This window comes from Quercus suber, unplaced genomic scaffold (genome assembly GCF_002906115.3).
Source record: "Quercus suber isolate HL8 unplaced genomic scaffold, Cork oak 2.0 scaffold_141, whole genome shotgun sequence".
In the NCBI taxonomy this organism is placed as follows: domain Eukaryota; kingdom Viridiplantae; phylum Streptophyta; class Magnoliopsida; order Fagales; family Fagaceae; genus Quercus; species Quercus suber.
In genome coordinates, this window is record NW_027069602.1 from 1,211,879 (window position 1) to 1,223,897 (window position 12,019).

General features: G+C 32.9%; 1 protein-coding gene across 2 annotated transcripts; it reads right to left on the reverse strand.

Annotated features, from left to right (window-relative positions):
- Positions 1-4,935: 4,935 nt before the first annotated feature.
- LOC112001637 (cytochrome P450 76T24) lies at positions 4,936-7,295 on the reverse strand. 2 transcript variants are annotated; one of them, XM_065776775.1, is made up of 3 exons: positions 6,740-7,295; positions 6,296-6,607; positions 4,936-5,759 (listed from the first exon to the last, which is right to left on the reverse strand). In XM_065776775.1, the coding sequence occupies exons 1-3, from the start codon at positions 7,196-7,198 to the stop codon at positions 5,154-5,156; spliced, it is 1,377 nt and encodes a 458-aa protein (XP_065632847.1). In that variant the 5' UTR covers positions 7,199-7,295; the 3' UTR covers positions 4,936-5,153. The 2 variants fall into 2 exon arrangements, with proteins under 2 accessions (XP_065632847.1, XP_023889579.2); XM_024033811.2 differs by having other exon boundaries at positions 6,296-7,289.
- Positions 7,296-12,019: the final 4,724 nt, after the last annotated feature.

A 12,019-nucleotide genomic window follows, 5' to 3' on the forward strand; every position in this document is an offset into this window, starting at 1 on the left:
GGGTCCTTTAGCCCATCAAAGGGTTCAAGTTGAGGTAGCCGAAATTTCGACGGCACTGGACAGTCAAGGACTGCTGTGGTGAACGGCGAATCCGTTGCCCTGACCATTCGATCCACAAGGGTCCTTTAGCCCATCAAAGGGTTCAAGTTGAGGTAGCCGAAATTTCGACGGCACTGGACAGTCAAGGACTGCTGTGGTGAACGGCGAATCCGTTGCCCTGACCATTCGATCCACACTCCGTTCTGTTTTTTCCTTGATGGCATTTCTAAGTTCATCCATCTCCCTCCTCATCTCCTGGAGCAAGTCCAAGTTCTGCTCGGTTGGAGTAGTAGGCCTTCGATGGTCACTTCTTCTATGGCTATCTCCCTCGTCATCCTGATTCCCCTTAGACCGATTCTCCTCTTGCAGAAGCCGTAGCTTCATTTCCTGATTTTGTCTAGTCAGTTCTTCAACGGTGCTGCAAGAGCCTGAACTTGTTGCGCTAGGGCTGCGGAATCATGATTGGACTCCATCTAAGAGAAATAGTTGATCGGAAACTACTTTTTCGAGATTGAACACGAAAACGTCGTCCCCACAGACGGCGCCAAACTGATGAAGCGTAAATTCGTCAGTCAAGTAAGTTCGTCAGTCAAGTAAGTTCGTTAGTAGAGTAAGTTCGTCAGTAGAGTTATACTGATGAACCGTAAGCTCGTCAGTCGAGTTGGTCAGATAGAAGCAATCCTCAGCCTGTATGAACGTACTCTCAAAGGTGGTCACCGATGTGGTGCCTGCTACAATGCCTCCGATGCCAAAGTCAGTATAAGAAGCTCTCTTGGGAATAAACAATGTAATTGAACAAAAATGAAAGAGATCTCTTAGTGTCTATGTGTGTATGTACCTTGCACTTGGCAATGTGGAGGCTTTATATATGCGGTTACAGCTCCTAGCTGTTGGGGCAATTAAGGTGGTTTTAATGCTCTTCTTAGTAACGTTTCGTGCCTCATAATGTGGCTTCAATGTGCTCCAACGGCTCACACAGCTGGATCTGTAACTGCCCTATGTATTAATTGGCTGTATTGAATGGATGGCTTTACCCTCGTCAGTGACGTGGGCATTAGTTTTGTTCGTCCAAGTATGCCCTCGCCTGTATTGTTGAGGTCGTCTTGGCGAATGAGTTCGTCAGTCCTGTCAGTGGGTATTAATTTGCTCGTTCAGGGATGTCTTCGTTGGACTTATGGTCATCGTCTTCAGTAAATGAGTTCGTCAGTCCCGTCATTGCCCAAAAAAAAAATTTCCTTGCACCCACATTTTAGGGGGTGTTTGGTAAGGGTATTTAAACAACGAAAAGTTTTCATTATTTAAATAACACAACACATATTTGCACAATATTTTTTCACTCACACATATTTTCAGAAAAACTTAAATAATGTTACTAGAACAATATTAGCAAACGCTGTTTAGTCACGCACACAAATGCAAAACACACACACACTCTTTGTCACAAAGTTTCAGTACTGTTTTTGCCTTTGACAGTGCATCATTGTATGGCAGCCAATTTAAATAGCTGAGCGGTCGCTCTAAGCTTGGGCAAGCGTGTCGTCAATCGGATCCCGACTTCGAACTCTAACTCTCGCAATCCACCTCTTACTCTCTGCGTGATTTTCTTTGATTTGTTTTTGGTGTGTTATCTCTATGTATCAGTGTTTGGAAAGTTAGAAAATATTTTTTCTAAACTGTTTTTTATCATGAGAGGTAACATGTTATTAACTGTCATAGAGTTAATCTTCTAATACTATCCTGCCATTTCCTAATTACTTTCTTGCTACAAGTATTTTGTAGTTTAAAAAAATAAATACTAATAATGATTATAAGAGAGAGAGAGAGAGAGAGAGAGAGAAAAAAAAAAAAAAACATTTAGAATTTTTGTGCATGAGATATCTGGGTAGTCAATAATTTTGGGAATTTATGCAAAGGGAGTCGATTTCTAACGTTTTACGGTTTTAGTTAGAAATTAAGATATTAAATAAAGTATGGACTTATAATATTAATATGAAATATTATTAATAAATTGTGTGGACTTTGATGGACAAAGATAGATAAATAATTATATACTAGAGCGCATGCTCAGATGCTTTTCGATTTATTTTATTTTTTTGTAAAAGTTAATAATTTGAATCTATTGTAATTTGAAATTACTACATTTTCCAATCACAAAATATCTAAGGGTGTGGTAAAATAAATATTTCATCCACAACACATAGCACTCATCACACCCCTAGATATTTATTTTTTCATTACACCTCTAGGTATTTTGTGACTGAAAAATGTAGTAATCCTAAATTACAATGAATTCAAATTATTAACTTTTTTCCAAAATAATAGAAGAGCCTGTGCTCAGAGACTTTTTTTTTTTTTTTTTTAATGTGAAAATTTTGTGTCTTAGCTTAAATACAATGAATTCAAATTATTAACTTTTTTCCAAAATAATAGAAGAGCCTGTGCTCAGAGACTTTTTTTTTTTTTTTTTTAATGTGAAAATTTTGTGTCTTAGCTTAATGAAAGAGATTAATTATGATAGTACTGGAATAATAAAAATTACTTATCATATATATTTTTCTTTTTTTTATTATTAAAAATTGTTCTTTAAAAAATGGATGATTGTCTACAATGTCAAGTGTTTAGTATTAAAGAAATTGTTTCCCCTATCCAAAAAAATAATAATAATTGTTTCCAAGTAAAGCTGAGCGTGCATGTGATGAGAAACATAAGAATCGTGGAAGAAATCTGTGAACTTGCTTTCATCCAGAATCGGAACATGGTTATGGATGTGTACTAAGTGCCTATCTTTTAGGATTAAATAACTACCATTTATGAAAATTTAATTTTAAAAAATTCTGAGTATACAACGTGAGAGTCTTTAGCATTTGAAAATTTTGTTATGGATGTGCACTAACCAAAAGACTTTAGCTACCTTTTACGACTAAGTGGCTGACTTTTAGGGTTTAAAAATAAATAAATATTTTGATAACTCTAATTTAAAAAAAAAAAATGATAATTGTAATACTCTATGACCAATATATCTTTTTATGTCATTACAAAGTTCACAATCCAAAAGGAATAATTTTCATTCATTAAACTTTTGGGCTTGGGTTCAAAAAAATAATAGATGCACCAAATAAATTATATCGCTTGACATTAAACTTAGAGAATAGGTGGACTTATCAAACGGTATTCTTGGTGTTTCAATAAATTAATACTATTTAAATTTTCTTTAATTTCAATTGAGCCTTAATCCTATTTCCAGCTTTGTGAAAATTAAATACGAGGGTATGACAGACATTGAAAATTATATATTATACTCAAAATCAGCTACCAATTAATTTTAGTCCAACCTAACAATTAAATAAATTTCTATACAAATTAAATCAAACAAAAAACTATATGCACAACGAAAAATACGCAAATTTATATATCCAAAACCAAAGTACTACACAAATGTATTCAAAAGCTACTAACCTTTCCGTATTGGAGGTGTTTTAAAAAATTTAATACAAATTTAATTATTTATTTATTTTAGTTATTTTTTGTATTTTTTTTACTAAGTGACTATCTTTTAAGATTATAAATAAATCATCGCACACCCTTGGTGCGATAGTCACTCCACAAGTATAAGTACTTGTGAAGTGTAGGGGGCAAGGGTCGGGGTTCAATTCTCTAGAAGGGAGCTTCACACATATATACACTTAGATTAGGTTAGAGTAGAATTCTATCTTGTATCAAAAAAAAAAAAGATTATAAATAACTTCATAAATAACTCCCATTAAAAAATTATTAAGAAAAAAAAATTGATAACAAGAAAGCCTTTTTCTATTAAAAAGAACTAGACTCTGAGCACGCGCTCACACTTGTCCTTAGAGGCTCTTCTATTTTTTTGGGAAAATTTTTTTAATTTGCACAAATTATAATTTAGAATTACAACATTTTTCAATCACAAAAAAATTTTGGGGTGTGATGAAACGTATAATACTCATCACACCACTAGATTTTTTTGTGATTGAAAAATGTAGTAATCCCAAATTATAATTGATACAAATTATTAATTTTTTGCCAAAAAAATAGAAGAGTCTCATGTGCGTGCTCAGAGGCTAGTTATTATTATTATTATTTTACATATATTTGTGATACTTTTAGATTATTGTCAATTTGTAATGGTTTTATATATATATATATATATATAAGAAGAGTCTCATGTGCGTGCTCAGAGGCTAGTTATTATTATTATTATTTTACATATATTTGTGATACTTTTAGATTATTGTCAATTTGTAATGGTTTTATATATATATATATATATATATATATATATTTACACATGTTGTACATATTTTTTGAAACATACTATCATGGTTATTAGTAGTAAACTGTCAATTGGCTATGAAATCTAGAAAAATATTCTAGCTCAAAACCGATCATACCACATCTTATACATTACATCGAACCACATATGTAATTGCAAAATTGAGGTGCGGTGCAGGGATGATTTTAGCTAAACCGCACCGCAAAGTGCAATGCTAAAAATAGCCCAAAACCACACCACCGAACCACGAACACCCTTACTCTCAATCCAAAACTCTTTTTTTCTTTTTTACTTTTTCATTTTTAAGTAAGTGCACCAAATAGTCCGAAGTAGACCAAATTGGATCGAATGGAATGAATTGGAGTGAAAAGACTGAATAGTATCCAAGTGGACCGAATGGACTAAATTGAATCAAAATGAACTAAAATAGATACAATGGACCAAAGTGGGCCAAACAAAATGAATTGGACCAAATAGACTAAAATGGACCAAAGTAGACCCAACAGATAGAAATAGACCTGATGGGCCGATTTGAACCAAAATAGACCCAACGAACAGAATTGGACCAAAACCGTGCTAGTTGATATAAAAAACACAGATGCATCTAAGAATATTGACATTAATGGAATAAACATAGTTCCATGTCCACCTTGTTTCTCAGTAATTATTATATTATTTTTAAATTTATTGTAACACAGCATGAAGATTCAAGAAGATTACTGCCAAAGGTGAACGATAATGCGCGTGGAAAATCCTAACGTTAAACAATTCTACTCACACATACATATACGGGCCTAAAGAACGGAAGTAACTGAAGTTACACTCTGATTGGAATAGCCCGGAGAGCCTTGGCCCTGTGTAAGGTGAGTCCAAAGGTCTCACTCATATCCATATTTTCTGGATTCATCTCATCTGCAAGCTTCCAATTAAAGAAATGTACAAGAGATGCCAACATCAAGTGCACCATCCGGTTAGCTAACGGTAATCCAGGGCAAATTCTTCTTCCAGCTCCAAAGGGAATCAACTCGAAATATTGGCCTTTAAAGTCAATGTCTTGTGCTAAAAACCTTTCGGGCATAAACAAATCTGGGTTTGTCCATATGCTTGAGTCTCGTCCCATTGCCCACACGTTTACTAGTATTTGTGCATTTTTGGGCACAGTAAAGCCACACATTTCTACTTCAGTCTCAGCCTTGTGAGGAACTAGAAAAGGTGCAGGTGGGTGCAAACGAAGTGTTTCTTTCACTATTGCTTGCAGAAAGGGAAACTTTGAGATGTCTACTTCTTGAATTAGCCGATCCTTGCCAAGGACTTCTTCAAGCTCGTCTTGGGCTCTAACCATTTTTTCAGGGTTATTTATTAACTCTGCCAGTGCCCACTCAACTGTGCTTGATGTTGTGTCGATCCCTGCAATAAATAAATCCTAACACAAAATAGTGTGAGAGCTAGAGTTATACAGAGCACTCTGCCCAAGTTTATTAATGAAAACAAAAAGTAACGCCCTTGCGTTTGCTTTGCTGCTAAAGGTTAGTGCTAACAAAGAGTAGGAATTACGTGACTCCAACAAAACTACTGAACAATCTACTCATATATTTTTGTCCTTCTTTGGACAATATTCTCCTTTTTTCCCACTTTCCAAATATTCTTGCTCGAATTAGTGCTACAATATAGTTACTAATTTTCGAAAATGATGGTGATCTTGAAGTTGATAAATTAATATGATGAGCTAGCTAGGCTACTGAGTATTAGATTCCCATGACTACATGAAGAAATATAGGAATCATTTTCTCTCATTTAAGAAACGACTAAATTGTATTTATAACCTTAAGATGAGCTTAATTAGAAAGCTTATTATGAGCTTCATCCTGCCCTTCTACTTCTTAAGTTACCTAAAAAGAAAATCAAAGAAAAGATATAATTATGAATTCTGAAGCATGCCTAAGAAAGGTAGTCAATTACCAGAAGCAAATGTTTGAAATCGTGGAAGCTAAATTGCGATCCATCTTCTTCAGCGAAATTGAGAAAGGAATCTAGTACATCGTTGCTTGCCATAGAACCCTCTGATGAAGCTCTTAATTGCACTCGTTCCTTGATGATACCATCGAAAATCCCCATCAGTTTTTCATAATAAATGGTGGCCCTTCGCCGTGCACCTTGTGGATCAACTAAACGAAGTACTGGGAAATAGTCTGCAATATTAGGCTTTCCAGCTACTTCCATGACACCATATATAAGCTCCTGGAACTCTCGGGACAATGCACTTGAGCTATACTGTGCTAAGTCAATGGAAAAAAAAGTATTTGATATGGAATTAAGTACTGTAATGAAGGCTGCTTGACCAATATCAACCACTTCCCCACCATTGCTGCAACATTGATTAACATGGTCAAGTAATTCTTTCACCTTTTTTTGTCGAAGGGCTTGTGTGGCATCGAGTTGTTGTGGAGCAAATATTTTCGTGGCAGAAACTTTCCTGAGGTTCCTCCAACGAGTCAATGCGGGCAACCACACCATTGAAACTTTGTGGTGGTCAGCTACTCGGCCGGTATCCGGGATAGTTCGGCTGGAGAAGGCTTGGTCCTTTTTTTGGAGTGCTTCTTTGGCTATGTCTGGAGAGGAAATGACTATGGTTGTTATGCTCCCAAGCTTGAGAGTCATAAGGGGTCCATAGGTTTTGGAGAGCTTTGCAACAGCTTGATGGGGTTTGTTGCCCAGCTCCAAGATGTTTCCGATGATTGGAAAAGGGTGGGGGCCTGGGGGAAGTGTGGATGAGCCAGACTTCCGGCCTCCTAGGGCGGAGGTGAGCACAGCAATGCATGCCCATACGATGGGAAGTATTATCCAAAATGCTTGGTGGTCCATTGACTCAAATTTGCTTATTGTGTTACTCCACTTTGTATTTTTTTTTTTTTGATGGGTACTCCACTTTGTATTTTGCGAGTACTATAAGAAAGGACTCAATTGTGTGTACGTAACACGTGGTTTCTCAAAATCATGCGACAATTCAATGAACGGGCCACAACTACATAAGGGACAGGAATCATCACCATCACCATCACCATCAGCCTCAGCATTTTTCAGTGAATGCAAGAATCCAACAACCATTGTCAGTTTGTCACTCTTTTAATGCACCACCACCAGTTATACTTAATAATAAACAAACTCAAAAACCAAAAATCATAACCATTGATTGGAACAATCCGGATGTACTCTTTTAGATGAATTTTTCTTCATGGTGACATGGTTAACACGTTGATGTTGTCAATCTTGTTTAAAGGTATCATAATCCTTCTAGAAATAAAACATAAAACATGTTGTGGGAAGATCACCATGTGGCCTTAATCTTGAAACTAAATATACAAAAGTCAAAGTAGAAATTTTATTGCAAACTAAATTAAAAAGAGAGTGAATTGTTGCATATGCCTTCAAGTTTGCCACACATTGATACATATAAGAAATTAGGAAAAAGAAAAGTTTGCATCTAAAGTGGAGTGAAAGAAATAGAAAGGATCAATATAATTTTAAAAATTGATAAAAGTGTATTTATAGGCGATTTGGATTTTAGCCGTTATAATCTTGAATACTGAAGAGGTTGGTAGGATTACAATTTTTTTTTTTAATTGTTAATTTTTTTAAAGAAACAAAGTGTTAAATATTTAATTCATCAAAGCCAACCATGCAATTTCCAAGAAAAGAAAAACATACACACACTAACAATGCACATTTAAACACGTATATATATATATATGTCACCACCATGCACCCTTGGTACGGTGGTCACTCTACAAGTATAAGCGTTTATGGGGTGTGAAGGGCAAGGGTCGGGGTTTCTAGTCTTCAGGATGGAGTTTTACATACATATACACTTAGATTATGTTAGAGTAAAAATTCTATCTTGTATCAAAAATAAAAAATAAAAAATAAAAAAAAAGACATATATATGCCAAGAGCCTTGTAGCTAAATTGAAACATCTCCATGCATAAAGTGTTTAGGGTCTAGCGGGAAAAAAGTTCGAGTTGCGGAATTAGTACTTAGTAGCATATTGTAGTTATCTCTCAAAAGAATATATATATATATATATATATATATATTTTTTACTATAGATATGAGAAAGCAATGGTTGTGTTGTCTCAAAAACTACCGTCTAGATTTCCAAAGAAACACCACACCCTTTAATTAAGAGGCAGTGGAATCCATCAGGTGGACGTCATATATAATTTCCGAAGGATTTAATATATAAGGTTTACAAACTAACTTATTTTTAATCACAAAAAATTATTTTAAACATTTGTTAATTATGTTCTTTATAAGTAGTAATGAGATCATATTCTTGTTACATCAATTTATAAGTTTTTTATAATGAAATTCATAATAACTTTAATATTTTTCTTACGAAAAATTATTATATGTTCTATATGTTCTTAACAATCATACCAACTTTTATGTCAATTGGATGTTATTTACCATTTGATCAATAAGCTTATCTTTTATGCATTATTTTAAACTACAAAAACTTGAATTTAAAAAATTGATTGATAACATAGCTATTAATCTTTGACTACCTTGAAATTTTGCAAGCATGAAGAATATACGAAGATAATGTAATCTAATGGTAGATTTGTAAAAATTTGGATCTAATTAAAAAATATTGAGTGGTGTAACATTACTTAGAGTTATACCAGGTGTAACTTGAACTCAATCCTATATAATTATAAATATATATGTATATATATATAATGTGTATTTGATTTGTTATAATTTACTATTAAACACTATCATTTTTTTAAGGAAAACTAATAGGTAATAACTCAATGGAAATCAAAGAAAATGTAAAGAAAGCGTTTTTTTAATCTAAGATAGAATTCTACTCTAGTCTACTCTAAGTGTATGTATATGAAGTTCCTTCTTAGAGACTTGACTCTTGCCCCCTAGACCCCACAAGCACTTATACTTATGGAGTAACCATCACGCAAATGGTGCGCAGTAGTAAAGGTAAAGAAAGTTTTTTTTTTTTTTTTTGAGAAACAAGGTGAAGAAAGTGTTAATGTAATGAAAAAGTAGGAATTTAAAAATAAAAAAATAAAAAAATTTACTTTTGGGTTTTTTTTTTTTCTCTTAATTATGAGCCCAAAATAAGATGCTAGGAAATTTTCATATAGAAGTTTTTACCATATATGTACAATTTTAAGTGGGTTCTCTAATTAACTCAACTAGTAAAATCTCTTGTTATTGAATAAGATATTTGAGGTTTGATCCCTACTAATATCAAAAACTAATTGGTGTCTTGGTCTTATAATAAAAAATAATCATCGTGAGTAGGAATCATATGTTGAAACTATCTCTTAAATATATATATATATATATATGTGTGTGTGTGTGTGTGTGTGTACTGTTTTAAAGTAAAGTAACAAAAAAAAATTGGAAAAACAAAGAATTTTGGGTTCCTTTATAATTAAATTATTGGAACAAAAATATTAGGAGAAGTTTTCTTTTAGAAACATTAATAATTGAATAGCAGCCAGAAGGAGAATGGTTATGAAATAAGAATTTAACTATGAACATAAATACCATAATAAAGAAATGCATTTACTTAATTCAAAGTTTTAAATTATATGCCACATGTCCAGTGTCATGGCTAACATATTGACGTGGACAAATAAATTTTTAAAATATGACATTGTTTGTCCATATAATACTAATTAAATATAGGAAGTTGTTAAAATGTCATTGTAGTATATATACTTTGAAAAGGAACACGTGTCATCGTAGCATGCATCCACCAGTGGAAGTTTGGTTCTATATCATTATACAATAACAGATTTGCATCATGACATTGGAAGGTTCCAAAGTAAATCCAGAGAACAAATTTAGCACTTGGGCACAGCAATTTTTTTTTTTTTTTTTTTTTTTTGAAACAAGGTGAAGAAAGTGTTAATGTAATGAAAATGTGGGAATTTAAAAAATAAAAAATACTTTTGGGTTTTTTTTTTCTCTCTTAATTATGAGCCCAAAATAAGAAGCTCGGAAATTTTCATATAGAAGTTTTTACCATATGTACAGTTTTAAGTGGGTTTTCTAATTAACTCAACTAATAAAGTCTCTAGTCATTGAATAAGATATTTGAGGTTTGATCCCTACTAATATCAAAAACTAATTGGTGTCTTGGTTTTATGATAAAAAATAATCATCATGAGTAGGAATCATATGTTGAAACTATCTCTTAAATATATATGTGTGTGTGTGTTTGTGTGTGTACTGTTTTAAAGTAAAGTAACAAAAAAAATTGGAAAAACAAAGAATTTTGGGTTACTTTATAATTAAATTATTGGAACAAAAATATTAGGAGAAGTTTTCTTTTAGAAACATTAATAATTGAATAGCATCCAGAAGGAGAATGGTTATGAAATAAGAATTTAACTATGAACATAAATACCATAATAAAGAAATGCATTTACTTAATTCAAAGTTTTAAATTATATGCCACATGTCTAGTGTCATGGCTAACATATTGACGTGGACAAATAAATTTTTAAAATATGACATTGTTTGTCTATGTAATACCAATTAAATATAGGAAGTTGTTAAAATGTCATTGTAGTATATATACTTTGAAAAAGGAACATGTGTCATCGTAGCATGCATCCACAAGTGGAAGTTTGGTTCTATATCATTATACAATAACAGATTTGCATCATGACATTGGAAGGTTCCAAAGTAAATCCAGAGAACAAATTTAGCACTTGGGCACAGCATTGGAAGGCAATTTGCCATGCTTGGATCTGGTAACTTAAGGGCCGTTTGGTAACATTATTCTAATAACGTTTTTTGTATTTTTTGAAAATATATATATGTGAAAAAGTATATAAAAATACGTATAATGTTATTTAAAAATTAAAAAGTATTGCTTAAACTACCATACCAAACAGCCCGTAGTCCTTTGATTCTTGAAGCTGAGAATCAGACTTGTGATTGTTGCCATTTTGGAATTGAGACATGAACTACACTGTGTGTTTCATTTAGTAATAATTTCTCAATATTTGCAGGCTGCCAACAATCACAAAGGGACTTACCAATTTCCGATTAATTTTTGATTAATTCTACTCTACTATATTATGCTATTCCTCTCTCCCCTCCCTCCAAGGTCAATTGGCATTAACCAGATGTTTATGTCTTTTTAAGCGTTCAACTATACATGTGATGGGACTCCTTTAGAAGTCTTTCATCTTCGAGGACCTTATTGAGAAGTGAGAAAGCAATTGATATTTCCGTCGTCACGTCAAATATTTTCGTTTTAAGAAAAACGTGTTAAGTGAAAATCACTTGTTTTGGTTTTGTCTGCTATCAAAGAAATGATGTTGAAAACATTTTCCCTTCTTTTTTTTAATGTTTTCATCATTAATATATCGTATATACGGTGGCGGAATCGGGAAAAAGAAAATTTCAGTTGGGCCAAATTATACCACTTTGATATGCCTTAACATACATTACCACTTGAAATATGCTAACATACAAAAACTAAATGAAAAACTTTTTTTAATGAATGGCAAAGGTAGAAAATGTCCCAAATGTTTAACCATTAAAATTAACGGTAGCATTTTTTTTCTTATATAAAAAAAAAAAAAAAAAAGAAACAGAAAAGCGGACACACTATTTTCTCACCCAAAAAAAAAAAAAAAGGACAC

Bases quoted from the DNA above. Each gene is read 5' to 3' on its own strand.
- LOC112001637 (XM_024033811.2), bottom strand. From the start codon at position 7,198: ATGGACCACCAAGCATTTTGGATAATACTTCCCATCGTATGGGCATGC. The intron at 5,760-6,295 runs GTAATTGACTAC...ATTTTGTGTTAG, and splicing joins ATTTCAAACATTTGCTTCTG to GATTTATTTATTGCAGGGAT.